The sequence below is a fragment of the Phyllopteryx taeniolatus genome, chromosome 3 (genome assembly GCF_024500385.1).
Source record: "Phyllopteryx taeniolatus isolate TA_2022b chromosome 3, UOR_Ptae_1.2, whole genome shotgun sequence".
Taxonomy (NCBI): Eukaryota; Metazoa; Chordata; class Actinopteri; order Syngnathiformes; family Syngnathidae; genus Phyllopteryx; species Phyllopteryx taeniolatus.
In genome coordinates this window covers 22,446,313-22,463,556 of record NC_084504.1, presented here as the reverse complement: position 1 = coordinate 22,463,556, position 17,244 = coordinate 22,446,313, and the positions used below count along the sequence as shown (strand labels likewise).

At 41.9% G+C, this 17,244-nt stretch overlaps 2 protein-coding genes and 1 pseudogene across 2 annotated transcripts; all 3 read right to left on the bottom strand.

Annotated features, from left to right (window-relative positions):
* Positions 1-148: 148 nt before the first annotated feature.
* Positions 149-2,126, bottom strand: kgd4 (alpha-ketoglutarate dehydrogenase subunit 4). The gene is made up of 5 exons (XM_061767670.1): positions 1,857-2,126; positions 1,584-1,741; positions 914-977; positions 374-576; positions 149-292 (listed from the first exon to the last, which is right to left on the bottom strand). The coding sequence occupies exons 2-5, from the start codon at positions 1,635-1,637 to the stop codon at positions 275-277; spliced, it is 339 nt and encodes a 112-aa protein (XP_061623654.1). The 5' UTR covers positions 1,638-1,741; positions 1,857-2,126; the 3' UTR covers positions 149-274.
* A 989-nt stretch (positions 2,127-3,115) lies between these two features.
* On the bottom strand, positions 3,116-9,470 carry LOC133475179 (betaine--homocysteine S-methyltransferase 1-like). The gene is made up of 8 exons (XM_061767656.1): positions 9,313-9,470; positions 8,562-8,694; positions 7,751-7,863; positions 7,442-7,633; positions 7,211-7,358; positions 5,846-6,028; positions 4,776-5,004; positions 3,116-3,587 (listed from the first exon to the last, which is right to left on the bottom strand). Exons 1-8 carry the CDS (start codon positions 9,328-9,330, stop codon positions 3,410-3,412), a joined length of 1,194 nt encoding a protein of 397 aa, XP_061623640.1. The 5' UTR covers positions 9,331-9,470; the 3' UTR covers positions 3,116-3,409.
* A 3,681-nt stretch (positions 9,471-13,151) lies between these two features.
* LOC133475186 (betaine--homocysteine S-methyltransferase 1-like) lies at positions 13,152-14,854 on the bottom strand (annotated as a pseudogene).
* Positions 14,855-17,244: the final 2,390 nt, after the last annotated feature.

The following is a 17,244-nucleotide window of genomic DNA, read 5'->3' as shown; positions in this document are numbered from 1 at the left end:
ATGGCAATGGCATGTGAGTTAAGTCAGTTGAGGCAAAAAGAAGTCTGGTGTAGGATGCCAATGCAAGAAAACATCCATTGTTCATTAGAAATGTCCTTCAAAAGGTCTTATACACATTAACATCTGGAATAATAAAAATATGTACAAATGCAAGCAAAAGTATATTTTATTCTACATTGTGTCTCTTTTTTGTGTGTGCCAAGAATGGAAAATACATCAGGATGATGACCTCCATAGATGAGGACTTTAGTTATTGTTAATTAAATGCATCCCATCACTCAGGTCCACCACGCTGGAACAACAAGAAAACACAGTCAGTTAAAATACACCGTTGTACTCATAACTGCTCATATTTAATAACTGGCAAATTTACCTGAATGTACTCCATCTCTTCTACCACCAGTGGTCTCCGGCGATACCTTGCAGGGAGTAGCTGAATGGATGCCATGGTGTCAGGTGTGCCAGGGATGGGCGGCAAAGTTACACGACTTGATATTTGTGGCGGAGCTGAAGCCGACACCAAACTGGGATTGTTGGGTTGTGGGGTGTTGACTAATAATGTTTTCAATACTTCGTCTTGAGCAAGAAAACAAAATATGGTTATCAGAATATGCAGGAAATTCACAGCCTTGAAGTCCAATTGTGCCCCTGAAAAGTCCAAGAACTATTAAAAATGAACTTTTCTTAAAGATTAAATGCAAATATATTGTACTAAAAAGTTAAATATCTACAACTTTACTGTACCCGGGCAGTAATTATTTCGTATACCACAAGAGGGAGCCAGTATACAAGTGTTACTAGTACCACACATTACTGGTCTAATAGAAAGCCTGTGTGAAAAAGGCTACATTTTTTAATAAAAATTAGTTTTTTCTTCTAATGTCTAATTATGGTAAAAGACAATGCCACTCACCATTGGGCTTAGAGATGCCTTGTCTGCTCGGAAATTTGATCATGGGCGCATGTGGCCGCACAGCCTGAGGAACGCAAAAACAACCGATGTCATGGAAAACAGATTGTTCAAATGATACTGCTGCTTAAAACATGGGGGCACACTATTTATTTGAGGAACTTAAATGGTAATTACTGATTTATTCCTTTTTAAGTGGCCTGTTAGTCATTATTGGAAAAAGAGGAAGGAATAAAAGCCAACTTTTTTTCCAGCCTTGCTCACTTAAAAAAAAAAAAAGACATTCCGTAATAAATTAAAACATTTTAGACAGGGAAACGTCCCATAACTAAACTGTGGGCATTATTTAAAGCATTTTCCCCGGTTAAGGTGATTATCCTGAGAGCAGCCTCCCGAGCACGAAGACACTCGGATCAACAAGGAAATTGAAATTAACGCATTTATACTTTAAAGCTGTTTCAATGTGGTCAAAAAACCCGATATTGTTGACGTCGAAAAAGAAGGACACCAACAAGGGTACGGCCAGCTAGCTATAGTCACCGCAAGAGGCTTCCCTCCCCGTGATAATTCCTCAAGCATTCACGTCAACTAAAAAGCCACATTATGGATTACAAACCTACACCAAAATTACATGTATAGTAGCTCAAAGGTAAGTTAGTTGTTGAGACGGTACCTGAATAACTCTGGCGGTGGGAGCAGCCATTTTGGTGCTCACTTTGCTCCCCATGACGACCTGCGCACTTTTACTTCCGGGTTGAAAGCCAATGGCGCTTCTTCTCACACGCCACAAGATGGCGCCGCCCTCAACACGCAGCGATGCCTAGAAAGGTCCTGCAAGGTGATTTCACGAGCCCACGGCCCACAAGGTAAATGACATATGCAGGGTACGCCACAATGTATGGGCGCGTTTAAATAACTAGACACTATTAGCTAGATATTACGTTACCTGTCAGATAAGCAACATTCTCCGTGTCAACAATGAAGCACAGGCTAAAAAACACTCTGGCGAGTTAGCTTCCGGTCATAGGCACACAGCCTAATTAAAGATTTAAATCCGCCAGTCTCTTGCGCTCCAAGAGGATTAATTCAGATGTTAAATGGCACACATGACGTCCAGAATTTAAAGGAAATGTTAGTGTCGGATATAATACTGTCCGACTTGTCTATACGAGTGAAAAATAGAAACCATATGTTTTATTTTCAGATTACCCAGGAAATGATACAGTCGTCACGTGATACATATCGTCCAATAGGCAACGCGGTAAATTGCAGCGCTCGTCGCTCGTCAATAAAGTAGAAAAGTCCCCCCCCCCAAAAAAAAATATATATAATGTATTATTATTATTAATTTTTAAAAATCACATTTGTTTTCACACACCTTATTCATTGCACTGGATGGTGCTTATCTGAGCATACAGTATGTCAGTATCATAATTACATGTAGCATCCCATCAAAGGGTAACATGAACAAGTGAGCATAGTTGCCCTCTTTTTTGGAAGTGCCCCTCCACTCCACAAGTTGTTCCGTCACCTCTGCAGTAGTTTGCACAGCGGTGTACGAATACGTCTTCACGCGGCACAAGACGGCACGCTCAATTACTTCGTTTTTCATTTAATTGTTTTATATTTATGGCCCAAAAGTGTTTCCCAATCAAATACGTGTTGTAATTATGACTACTGTGTCAGTCTAGTTTATATTTGTGATAGATTATGTGTTATTATAAAAAAATAATGATTTACAATGTTTTGTAATTACCTTAAAGCAGATAGCAAGCTATAAATAAAAAAATTGAGTATAGTAGGTCTTTGATTATGTATCCCGTATTATATTGTCTTGTAGATGTATTTTACTGCTTTTTTACATCATGGCCACTACAGATGAAAACTAGCCTTCTGGCTAATTCTGGCTTTTTTAACCATGTGTACTTCATGTGTTTTATGAAATTGCATTTTCCCCTTTCAAATAAACTGATTAATAATAATAATATACATAATGTACTCTATTTCAATTTTATTATCAATACTTGTATTTAATATCTGTCTTCAAGGAAAGTAATGTTGTTACCACTGTGCGTGTTGGGGCAGCACCCCTAGTGCTCTCAGTTGATCAGCCGCCACTGATGTTTATATTTGTGACCATTTCTTTGGTCTTCTTAATGTGTATTATTTTATGCACCCATCCCACAGCCACAGTCAAGACACCGATTCACGTTGCATTAGGTCTCTTTTTATTTTACAAAGTGGTCCTGTGTCTTGGAAAATAAAAGTTCCTGATCTTAAAGGGGCCGGCTCCAAACCTGAGCTGCCACTGTGGCTTCACATAAACTCGATAGCAGTTTATAATCAAAAGATGAACACAACAGTGGCAGTTTCAAGTGAGGATAGGGCCCCTGAGTGGTCAACAGGGTGAAAATGCTGAGATTTGCACACGTGTGTTAGTCCACGGCTGTTTACGTGAATCTTTACTGTCAGGTCTGAGTCGGGGCGGCACCAGTTAACTCAGTGGCTCTTTGAGCGGTCAAACAGCTCCTTGAGTTGTTGCTTAGAAGTGGCTTCTTTCTGCTGCATGAGCTCAGTGCTGCCTTTGGTGACACCCCAGCTCGCCGGGGTGGACAGGGAGGAAGACAGTGGACGGCCAGAAGCCGGCTTCAGGTTCTCCCAGTAGTCACGACGGGCTCTAAATCACACAAAGGGACAGGAATACATTAAGCTGCATACAAGAGACGCTTTTACATTTTTGTGGGTTTAAAAAGTGGCTGATACAGTGGGTATAAAAAGTCTACACACCCCTGTTCAAATGCCAGGTTTTTGTGATATAAAACAACAAGACCAAGATATACAATCTCAAAACATTTTCCACCATTAATGTGACCTATAATTTGTACTCAATTGGGGGAAAAAAAAGTGGGGAAGTAAAAATAAACAACTGAGATAATGTGGTTGAACAAGTGAACACACTGGGGAATGTGGCAGTCACATCCAAATTCATGAGAATCAGTACACGTCTGCCGCAATTTAAAGTGCCTCTTATTAACCCCAAATAAAGTTGAGATGTTATCGTGGGTTTCCCTGACATTTTTGTTGTCACATCTTCCAGCACAAGCCCTGGTAGAGGGATCTCCTTCTTCAAAGGTATCAGTCAGGAGAAGGGTACAGAACAATTTCCAAGGCATTAAATATATCATGCAACGCAGTGAGGACAGTTATCACCAAGGGGAGAAAATATGGCACAACAGTGACATTGCCTGTCCTTCCAAAATTGATTGACAGAAGAGAAGAAAACTGGTCAGGGAGGCTGCTAAGAGGCCGACAGCAAAATGGAATGTCTGGCATGTATTGGCTCTTTAGTACACGTGACAACAATCTCCCACTTTTTCTTCATATGTCTAGGCTTTGAGGTAGGGTGGCAAGATGGAAGCCTTATCTTACAGAGAGAAAAAAAACACACACTTGAAATCTCACAAACGCACATGGGAAAATGTGTTATGGTTTGAGGAAACCAACATTGAAACTTTTGGCCTAATTTCAAAAGTTATCTTGGGCGCAAACACAACACTGCATTTGACCAAAAGAACACCTTTCATACAGAGTAGAATGGTGGTGGCAGCATCATGCTTTGAGGCTGCTTTTCTTCAGCTGAAACTGGAACCTTAGTCAAGGCTGAGAGAATTATAATGAACAGTTCCAAATACCAGTTACTGTCAGCACAAAACCTTTTACCCTTGAGCTAGGAAGCAAAAAAAAAAAAAAATAATAATACAATGGATGTACATGTTTTAAATAAGATCAATGACCTCTGCGGGTGAAAAATGACTATAAATCCAAATGCATCCCAGTGGCATACAAGTCCATGAGTATGGATTACCTGGCTCTGACCCAGGGTTTGGTGTGCATCTCCAGACCGGTACCCCACATGCCATGTTTTTCTGATCCGGTGGGCAGAATTCCCCTCTCGGCCGCCAGCTCCTCTGCCACGGCCCTGATGTGGTATGGCTCATATCCGCAGCAGCCACCGATGAAGCGGATGCCGGCGTTGTAGGCTTCCCTGGCGTACTTGTGCATGTCCCAGCGGGTCAGGGTCCTCGGCTCCAGAGCTAGACAAGGATACGATTTACTGCAAATTGCTGACTTGTGATTTTTTTTGCTGTTACATTTTACTCTGTTGACCATTACATAATTGTAATTCTCATTTGATGGCAAAAAAACCCCCAAAACTAAACTAAACTAAATGTCATTCTTTCACCCTGAAGAATAGATTCTTCTTAAAGTGACCCAAAATACATTGTACAACTGCTACAAAGTTTGTGTACACTGAAGCTTTTCGGTCATGTTTATTAAAACAGATTTTTAGATATTACAATGTGTGTGAAATCAAGAAGAAGGTGGTAATGATGGGAATCTAGAAACTGCAAAACTGTACTGTATAATTGTATGTATTTTTTATGGAACAGTGGTAACAGTGTCAAAGAGGGAGCTTAAAACAGTGTTTCCATCACTTTTGCACATTCCCAGAGAAACATGCACCTGTTGGTCAACAAATTCTATGACGTCTATTCAAAATTCTGCCTCTCGCCTCTTAACTGGAACACGTAACTCCTTTTCTGGCCTCTCACCACTGCTGCCTCTGTACTTTGGAGTTCATTTTTAGATTCTGCTATTTCCGAATCTCGAAATGGCCTTGCATCTCTGAGCTGCTCCATCCCCACACTCCTGCTCAGTACATCAGGTCACCTGACTAAGTCTAAGCCGAATTATTGCTATTATCATTACATTTTCAGTTTATTACTACCAGTCAGTCTATGAAAACATGTTTAAAAAGAGCTGTAGTTCATAATTTGATATTGAAAATTATTACACTGTACATACTAGGTGCATGGAAAATGAACATTAAATAAGGGTTAAAAGCGTAATGTCTCTTTTTTTGTGTGTGACTACCGAAGGGGAATTCTGGCAGGTTGATGAATCCCTGGCAGTTGCAGTCAGGGGTGTGGTAGGCCAGAGGCTGGACCATGTAGTGAGCCTTCAGGCCGGCCTTCTCCACGCCCTCCTTCATCATCTTGACAGTCTCCACACAGGTCAGAGGGTCAAAGTGGCAGTTGATACCCACAATCTGGGCACCTGCGAAGAAACACGGCACACTGGTGTGAACTCACAAAACTCACAGGAAGGCAACTTGTTGCTGCGACATTTGTTGTTCATGAACCCACCAGAAAAGAGCAATTCCGGCAAATGAAAATGCACTGTAATGTCATTGGTTAATTTAGTTATCATTGCGAAATGCCCCCTCCCCAAACATAAATATGGATATATTTTTTTTTCCACTTTCGTTTGAGGAATTCTCTCTTTTTGGCCTCTCAGTCATAATGCAACCCCGCACGCCATTTCTCAAATCAAAAATGGTTCGATCTTGTCGCCTTGAACCAGGAAGTAACCTGCTAATTATGGGAAAACACTCATTTGGGCATTTGAGTCACAAAATGGTATCATCCCCCCGCACGCTAAAAAATGCTTAGATTCTGTCACCTTAGACCAGGAAGTAGCATGCTAATTAAGAAATATGCAAGCATTTAATACACAGTGGTGCCTTGAGATATGAGTGAGGTTTTTTTTTTAGATAGGAGCTGTTGTTTGGACGATATTTTGCCTTGACTTCCTAACAAAAATTTAAGACACACGCGCTCAATGGTGGCACTGACCTCAACTCACTTCACAACAAGCAACAGTTTGGCAAATAGTGAACAAATCTTACAAAAAGAGGCTTTAAGCTGTTTAATGCTACTCCCAGTTACAGTTTACTGTCAAAGTAAACACAAAACAAAGAAAAATTAGACATGTATTTAAAACAACCACACAACTTTGCCTTAGGAATCTCCGGTAGCTTAATGCTAACGCACAACGAAAAACACCATAGACAGGTTAAGGAATAGCAGCGATAGTCGCGGTATAATAAACCTTTGATGAACGGATATTTGAACACAAACGGCGAAGGAACACATTTAGACAGACAATATAATAATTTGCCGGCATATATTCTTTATCCCCTGCGGAAAAATGCTAAATATTTTTGCAGCTTACCGGGTCGCCGTGAACTCTTCTTTGTGTTTGTCTCTGTCTGTATTATACTGACCCCTGGTGGCCAACGTTTGCACACCAAAATGAGCGCAATGGCTGGAACGGATTAGTGGCATTTTCCATTTCAGTGGTTAATGATGAGAGTTTTGAATTACGAGCATGGTCACAGAAACAAATTCCACTGGAGCAAATATGGAATCATTTGTTTACGTGTAAAATTTCACCAACCAGCTTTGACCAGCCTGACAGCACAGTCTCCAGCTGAGACACCGTGCATGTCGCCTTGTGGCCCGATGCACAGAGAAGCGGCCACCGGCTTCCCTGTCCCCTTCAGCACCTCCACAGCCCACACGGCCTCCTCAACGTGCTCAAAGTACTGCAGGAGGAGCAAACGTGACAGCCTCAATGTGTGACAACAGAAACTTGACAATGCATGCAGAAACACGGAGTCGCCTCTACCTCAGCAATCAGGAAGTCCACGTTCTTCTTGATGAAAACGTCCAGTTGCTTCTTGAAGATGGCCTTCACGTCGGCCTCGCTCTTGCAGCTCAGGTAGGATGGCGTCTGAGACACACCTCCCGCCACCAAGGCGTCGCCCTCGTTGGCCACCTCGCGGGCCAGATCGCAGGCGGCCTCGTTGATTTGGGCGCCCTGTGCGATGAAACCGAAAAGCTTTTTGACGCAATGCTAAAATGCGGCTTCATTGACCTGCTCCTGGTGGAGTTAGAGGAGTAGACAAAAATACTACACTGGTTTTATTGAACGTACGGTGTAGGTGAGCTTGTTGCCCCTGTTCTCCAGCTTGTCGTCACTAGCGTAGAAGGTGAAGGTCTGCATGACATTGGACCCTGCCCTCAAGAACTCCCTGTGCAGCTGGCGCACTGGAAGGGCAAACATGATTGCGTTAGAAGACAAACACCAAAAAAAAGAGAACCAGAGAAAGAAACGCAGGGGTGGCCAAATTTATTCCTCAAAGGGCCACTTGACATTTTTCAACTTTAATTCATTAAACATGTTAAAACCAATTAATCTAGCGGTGATATATTGGTTTGATACACAGTATATTAGTTATGATAAAGCAAATAGTTGAGGATTTCTCTGGATTTTCATATGGCTTGCAGCCCTGTATCCCATTAGAATAGATCCGCCCCTGCACTGAGCAGCAGCTGAATCCCAACTTCACATTCAGAACCAAAACAGGAGCAATCTGTAGGAGGCTGACAATTTTTTTAAAAGCAGTATGGTTGTTTCAAGGCAATTAAAATGAGTATGAATTTCGCTATTGATGTTCAGGACCAGTCCCTATCCCCTGTGAATAGTGGGGGCCCCCTGTAGTTTAAAGGAGGCTTTGCATATCTACAAAATCTCTACTGTATATAAAACCACTTTATTAGGAATAGTATTTATAGGTGGGCCCATGGGGGATGTAGGTATCGCAACCCATCACTTTTTTGACACTCACACTTTTCACGCTGCCCACCCCCTGAACCCCCCCCCCCCCCCCCCCCCCCCAAAAAAATCAAATGATTGTATTGGCTCTGATTACTCTCTGCCCGCTGAGCGCACTCCTGGGCCTCACCTGATTCGGGGTGCTCGACAGCGGCCTCGGGGGTCCAGGGACCCGCCTTCACGTAGCCTCTCTTCTCCAGGGCGAACACGAAGCCGCCATCGCCGATCACCACCTCCCCAGCGTTGAGGCGCTCCAAGATTCCCTGAGAGAAAGAAACAAGGGATGGATGACATCTTAGGAATGATAATAAAAAACGCAAACACAGACACAAGACCCACTTTCATATTTAAAAACACCCCCGCCGGGTTAGTGGGGTCGAAGTGTAGCCAGTAGGTGAAAGTTTTTCAATCCAGGTTTTTCCTTCCAGCAGCATTTTACTGCAAAAGTGATACTTGGAATGAATACTAATGCATTCCTGTGCACTGGAGCCAGGGTGACAATGGTTGAATCATCAAAAGCAACTTTTGACCTTAACGGCAGTGTAAAACTGATAAACCTCCAAACAGTTATTTAGTCTCAGCATTTTTTTGTTGTTTTTGGGATCTTTGACTCCGCATGATCCTCCAACTAAATGTTGTCTTCTGGTTAAATATAAGAATCTGTGTAAGGTTTTTTAATTACATGAGTAGCTGCTTGTGATGATAAAATAAAAACCATGATCCATAAAATGCAATGCCCTTCATGTTTGGCCAAATATTTTCATTTGTACCACTCCAGTTTAAAGGATTTTTACTTTTTGTGCGCTTTAAAGAACTATTTCAAATATTCTTCATGCATATGTCACATATGCATTTTCAGAGCCATACTTCCTGTTGCTTACCTTCTTTACTGGTGCCATATTCTTAGAGCTGTGTGGACCCCTGACTGCTCAGACTTTGACAGGTTGAAACAGACCTTAAATTGGGCCAGAACACTTCTTTAAATCCATTGCAAACAGGGGAGGGGTCTAAGCCAGAGACGCTCTGATTGGAAAAGCACAGGTTACACAACAACTGCACCCCTCACCTTTCAAGATGAATGAGTCCGTTGTCAGTGCACATTACCAGTTTAGTCCGGAATAATTAAGCTTTTTTGGTTTGTTTGTGCGTCTCGTTTTAAGCGTGAGTATTGCTGACGAGACACTTTGACAAGATACACATACACAACAGCCGTGGCTGTTTTTTACAAAAACACTTCACAACTGTTGAAGTCATTCAATGCAAACAAGTGATACAGAGAACATTCTTGTAGAACTGTAAACTCGACGGAGAATGATTAAACCTGGAGTCTTTGTACTGACTTTTATGTGTTATATAATGATATACTGCTGAAAGGGCTTATCTGAATCATAATCAAGTGAATTTGTCAGTGAAAAATATTTTCTAAAAGCTACACCACAAACAATTTTACAACACAATCTGTTTATTTGTCATTTCTGTGTTACAAAAAATATTTGGATTTTAATTTTGGATCCAGTCTGACTGGTCTGTTTTCAGTCCAATCAATTGAGTTGCATAATCTCTGCTCTGTTCTGCATTCTGATCAAAAATGTGTTTGTCAGTCAAAAGGGTTATACAAATAGCTACACAACAAATGCAATCAAAATCCAATCATGACCATATTGACTTACTGTATGTTTTTGTTACCAAAATTATCTGGATCTTGATTTTAGGATCCAGATAATGACCAAAAGTGTTTTTCAATCACAGCAACTCATTTGTGTAACTATTCAAAAGCAAAACAACCCATTTCATCAAAATCTATTAGTGGTCCTTAGTTATACTGTACAGTGTGTCTTACAATCTGAATCCAGAGATCACATCCAGATCCTGATCTAGATCATGATGAAAAGTCAATCCATTCTTTAATTATAAATAAAACAGAGTGAAATCTAAATTCAGATCATCAGCTCAATCACTTGGTAATACTGAAGTTTTGTACATGTTCCAAAACAGATCTGGATCTAGATTAATGCGAGATCCAAAAATAGTCTGGATACAGATTCTAGATCTAGGTACAACGTTGATCAATTTGTCCTTCATACAAATGTTCCACAAATGATCCAGATGCAGTTCAAAAGTTAATCAATTCCACCACCGAACTTAACACCATACAAGCAAATGTAATATTGGCAGAGATGATTAAAAAAAAAAAGTCAAACTTATCATGTTTGAGTTTGTTTTGAGGTTTACAAAATATTTCAGAATGCATCACAGTTTGTTGTTGTATGACCAAGCTACGTCTCTCTTATTTGTTTCATTTCATTGCTTAGATTTTTCCACTTTGTCTCGCAGTTCCGTCACACGTGTCATTTCCTGGGCGCTAGTAGGCTCTTTGTGCTGCATGAGCTCAGCGTGGCCCCTCGACATACCCCAGCAGTCTGGAGTGGACATGGATGGAAATTTGGGGCGAGCAGATGCAGGTAAGAGATTTTCCCAGTAGTCACGGCGAGCCCTGAAAAAATAACAAATATTTACACACTTACTAGACTTAATTAGCTGGAAATGCATGGTCTTGGATGAAAACCAGGCATCTTCTGAAAGTACAATTAGGGTTAGGGTGTGTTGTGGTTGCGTTAGCCTTTCCCAAACATTTTAAATCATGCCCCCCCCCCCCGTCAACATCCACGCAGAGATTGCGCACCCCCCTATCGCCCAACCACCCTAAAAAATGAAAGCAAAGCACATTTAAACATGATAATGATCAAAATATGTATATATATATATATATATATATATATATATATATATCTTCTTATTATTATTATTTTTTTTAAAATATTTGCAATGGCAGTGGTAGGTAGATACAATAAAACCAACATAGTCAAGAGTTCCAAGGTTCAAATCTGCGTTCAGGCCCTCCTGAAGTTTGAAGATTTTGAATTTTCCATTGGGGTAAATGTGAGGGTGAATGGTTGTCTATATGTGCTCGGCAATGGACAGACAACCAGTCTAGGGTGTTTGAGGACACGCGCTATAGAAAATGGATGGATGGATGGATTAAATTGCACGTTCCAAATAAGACCCATGTCGCGCAAACAAACAATCTTTGAGGGGGACAAAAGTCTATAAATCCAATTTATCCCATTGGTATACCATTAAAAGCATGAAACATTTTTTAATGATGCTTTACATGGGTCTGACCCAGGGTTTGGTGTGCATCCCCAGACCGGCAACCCACTTCCATGTTTGTCTGAGGCTGCAGACAACATCCCCCTCTCGACCGCCACTGCCCTGATGTGGTATGGCTCAAATCCGCAGCAGCCGCCAATGAAGCGGATTCCGGCCTCCTTTGCGTACTTGTGCATGTCCCAGCGGGTCAGGGCCCTGGGCTCCATAGCTTAAAGCAGCCGGTGGTCACTCAAGGTACAATGCTTTGGAGTGTACATTTTTAGATTGTACCGAATGGGAATTCTGGCAGGTCGGCGAATCCCTTGCAGTTGCAGTCGGGGGTGTGGTAGGCCAGAGGTTGCACCATGTAGTGAGCCTTCAGTCCAGCCTTCTCCACGCCATCCTTCATCATCTTGACAGCCTCCACACAGGTCAGTGGGTCGAAATGGCTTTGACACCCACAATCTGGGCACCGCCGCAAGTAGATGCATGGCCAAATACTGTACACCGCAGAAACAATAGTTTTAAGACACCTGGCTAGATGTAGGCATGTTTCTGTGGGATTTTTTTTCCACGTCAATTATTATCCACAGTGTACATTAAATTGTTAGACATCCATGAGCTGGTTCAGGTGCGGTGAAAAGCGTAGCAGCCTTCACAAGCCTGGCCTCGCACTCCCCAGGCGAGACTCCATGCATGTCGCCCTCAGGACCGGCACACAGCGTGGTCGGCCACCAGATTTCCACTCGTCTTCAGCATCTCCACTGCCCACATGGCCTCCTCGACGTGTTTGAAGTACTGTGCATGACACACGAGTCATCACTAAGGCCAAAACGACGGCATTTACATCTGTTTTCAGTTCAAAACTTCCCTTTCTTACGCCTCAGTGTTGTTTGGTAACTGAATGTAACACACAGCTGCACAATGAGTCAATAGAGACACTCAGTACTTGAGTAGGGGTAACTCAGTTTCTGTCATTTTTTTTCAGTGTGAGAGTTTTATGGCTGCAATAAAATCAGGGGGTTTATAGCTTGGTGATTTATACGGCAATGACTACATTTTCTTGATAATTGTTTTTAGAAAAAAATTGCTTTTCCTTAGATTTTGACATTTTGGATCATATTATTCATTCATATTGGATCATATTGCTGGCACTCTATAACTGAGGTACTGTCATCATCTTCAGTTTCATAGGTTGGTTCCTGGTAGGTATCATCTACTGTAGGTTGCCTTAAGAGAAGAAGCAAACTGAGATTACAAAAAAAGTTTAGCGCAATAGTTAGCAATCTAAGTCCAAATGAACGTCAAATCTAGCAATATTTCATAAAGGATGATAAATAACATTCACCTACACTAACATGCAGATGCAATGGCACACAAGCCAATGCACGACTTACTTTCTGACTCTTCTATTAATTTCTGAATCTCACTTTCTGGCATGTTTTTGCAGGAGATAAAGCCTGGTTTCATGGGTGTGGCCATCTTGAAAATGGGAGTTGGCACAGTGTTGCACTGTTGCATCCAAAAAAGTGCTACAAGTGGTATACAGTATGTCAAAATTGGAACTAAACCTTGATTTATTCCAGTATTTATCTGAAAGCTATGCCTTTTCTCTATTCAAATGGAGTTATCCCTCTCTAGTTCTCAGTTGTTCACTCACTATCTACTTCACCAATCAGGAAGTTCACGTTCTTCTTAATGAAAACCTCAAGTTGCTTCTTGAAGATGACCTTTACGTGAGCCTCACTCTTGCAGCTCATGTAGGATGGCGTCTTGAGACACCTTGCGGGCAAGATCGCACGCTGCGTCGTTGATTTGGGCCCCCTGAATGATTTGAGAACCAGCCAATCACGTGACTTGGCATGATACATTTAACTGTGGGATCGCGTAGGATTTGTTTCGTTAGGTTGCCCACCGTCAGTTGTAGTCTCTGACCCCTGTTCACCAGTTTGTCGTCACTCAAGTAGAAAGTGAAAAGTCTGCATAACGTCTCAAGAACTCCCTGTGGAGCTGCCTGACTGAGAGCATCATTCAGCATTGTCACATGAAGTTTTTATGCATCTGTGTGCGCATTCGGCGAGCCTTACCGGCCTCTGGATGGGTAACAGTGGCTTCGGGGGTCCATGGCCCGGCCTTGACGTAGCTCCGCTTCTCTCGGACCATCACAAAGCCCCCATCGCCGAACACCACCTCGCCCGAATTCAGACGCTCAATGAAACCCTGTGTAAACACAAGGGTCCCTGAATATAATTGAGCTGCATGAGTTATGGAATGGAAGACTCAAAATTATCCAGAGGCATGAGTGTGAGTATGAATGGTTATTTTCTATGTTCCCCGTGATTGGCTGGCAACCAAGATTCAACTAATGAGGACAAGAATATGTGGATGGATTATCTCAGCAAGGGAGAAGTGCTCCATAACACAATAGAAAATGGATGGAAGAATGGGTTATAATGGCTTAATGGGCAATTTTGGTGGTTCTGGCCTAGAAATATGTGTATGTGTCATGCGGTTTTGTATACAAGGCTTAACAAATATGTCGGTGGAGTGAAGATTTCATGTTTATGAGTGCTTTTATGAGAGAAATGCAAACTGCGGCGCTGGGTCCAAAGGTGCCATGATAAAAAAGGCACTTTTACGCTTCGAGCCCCGCGTGTTGCAACAGCACAGTCAGCACGCTAGTCAGTTACACTGCAAGATGTCAACATATTGAACTCACTCATGAGAACAGGCACACTTACACAATCAAACCAGAACCAATACATGAGCTGGATCAAATCTGTAAGTTAATTATACTTGTTAACTAATAGTTGACTTTTGTTGTGGTTTGAGCTCGACCTCTACTGTATTTAACTAAAAGAGACAGGGTCAAAATAGTAAGCACACCTCTCACTATGTTGCAGTACACTTTTAGACCAGCAATAGAGTTTGCAGAGTTCTTGATACGGTTCTTGTATTGGCTCTTCCGAGATAGAGAGTTCAGATGTACCTAATGTCATTTATAATTAAAACAAAAAACAATCACAAAACAAAAGCTGTCCTGACCTTCTTGACCGGTGCTACGTCTTCTTCCAGTGGCAGCAATAGCAAACCCTGAATTTGTTTATCGCAAATCCCACTGAAGGTCAATTGTTTTCCACTTTTTATACCCGAGAAGAATAATGGGAGGATTTTGTACCCATGCCAGTGTCGTATTCCCACACAGTCTGGCACGCCAATTGATAAAGTAATTAAAATCTTTTGACACCTGTTAGGAAGTTCACAGAGATCTTTCAGTTAAATCATTATAGCACCATCCATCCATCCATAACATTTTCTGAGCCACCTATCCACACAAGGGTTGCGGGAGTGCAGGAGCCTATCCCAGCTATCATCGGGCAGGAGGCGGGGTACACCCTGAACTGGTTGCCAGCCAATCGCAGGGCACATACAAACAAACAACCATCCGCACTCACATTCACACCTACAGGCAATTTAGAGTCTTCAATTAACCTACCACACGTTTGAGGACAATAGCGATAAGAATGTCAGGAAACCGGAATGCCCGGAGAAAACCCACGCAGGCACGGGGAGAACATGTAAACTCCACACAGGCGGGGCCGGGGATTGAACCCCGGTCCTCAGAACTGTGAGGCAGACACTGTAACCAGTTATCCACCGTGCCGCATTATAGCACCAATAATTATTATTTATTAATAAAAGACACATGCACTTCTGCCAAGTTGCCATAATATGTTAGCATGATGTGAACCAGCGTGCTAAAAAACATGCAAAAGGCTTCAAAAGTTTGGTGAGGTCAGGCTCGACGAGACTTTAACACTCCTGCTCGATCATTGTGGTTTTTTTTTGGGGGGGGAGGGCACGGGGGGTTAACCTGTAACACCTTCCTGTCCTTAAATTCATTAATATGCACGCACACACGCGCACACACACACACACACACACACACACACGCACGCACGCACGCACACACTAGATATGGTTTATTGACCTTCAGCACAGAGCTGTCAGTTCTGGGTCGATCCAGTTCGAGAGAGATTAGCGGTACACCTCCTCCACTGAATTTATCAACAGAGTCAAAGTCCAGAAAAAAACACCTCCAGTCTACAGTTAACGGGAGGATCTCATCCGTGATGTTTAAATGTATCGGGGAAATGACCTGATTGTAGCACAATGTATTGCAGCAATCGAAATGTCATTGATTCATGTTTTTGTGTTGAGAAAAAATGCTGGAACATTATGCTGTTTTTTGTTCAGTAATAGCACACAACGCACAAAGTTCCTGTTTCCTGTGTAAAATAGTAGTGTGACATGGCACGGATATTTGCGTCCATGTATGTGTAACTTTAGAGGCGACTCTGATATTTCAAGGGTCACGATGGCGCTGATCTCGTCCTCACGGGGTTAACGGCCACTCTGTTTGCAGAGAACCTTGACACGAGGCTCCAAAGTTCTACTGCAACCTATATAACATCACATGGACCTACCCCGAGGCTCTTCAATACTCCGTTTATGGTTCTACCTAAGGCTTTTCCTCTACTTGAAATCTTCCTTTCAGAATCAGAATCAGAATCATCTTTACTTGCCAAGTATGTCCAAAAAACACACAAGGAATTTGTTTCTGGTAATTGGAGCCGCTCTAGTACAACAACAGACAGTCAATTGACAGAGAACACTTTTGAGACATAAAGACATTGAGAAAAACAGTCACTGAGCAATAAAGGGTTGCTAGCTATCTGGTAATGCCGGTACATTTTATTTTTATTGATTTATTTATTTTCACAATTGTGCAAAAAGATGCAGAGTCCTCTTTGGCCTCATAAACTTCGTACGAAGTGTTGACTGTTGCCTACCATTGTGAATATTTGGCATTTGAGTGAACATTTTCATAAATTATACATCTAAACTCACGTCTCTTAGCTGTGCTATATGATAGCTAGCTACATAGCTAGCTAACTAGACAGCTAGATTTTGTATTTTGAAGTTACAATTCTCTTATTCCTCTAATATTACAATTTTAGCGTTGTAAAATATATATATATATATATATATATTACTTCTTTAGTCATGTGCAATGACGCCTTTATCCGCATAATATTATTCCGATATTAGGACTTCATTCTCATTAAATTATAGTATTACAATTAATCATGAACATTATGAAGCCGGCACGATGGACGACTGGTTAGCAAATCTGCCTCACAGCTCTGGGTACCGGGGTTCAAATCCCGGCCCCGACTGTGTGGAGTTTGCACGTTCTCCCCGTGCCTGGGTGGGTTTTCTCTGGGCACTCCGGTTTCCTCCCACATCCCCAAAACATGCGTGGTAGGTTAATTGCAGACTCTAAATTGCCCGTAGGTGTGAATGTGACTACGAATGGTTGTTTGTTTCTATGTGCCCTGCGATTGGCTGGCCACCGGTTTAGGGTGTACCCCGCCTCCCACCCGAAGATAGCTGGGATAGGCTCCAGCAGCCCGTGACCCTTGTGAGGATAAGCGGTAAAGAAAATGGATGGATGGATGGGTGAACATTATGACTTTATTCTTGTTATATTTTGAGTTTATTCATGTCACATTATAACTTTATTCTTGTGATATTATGAATTTTTTAGTCCAAAAAAAGTAATATTTTGACTTTATTTGTGTAACTACAACTTTCTTTTC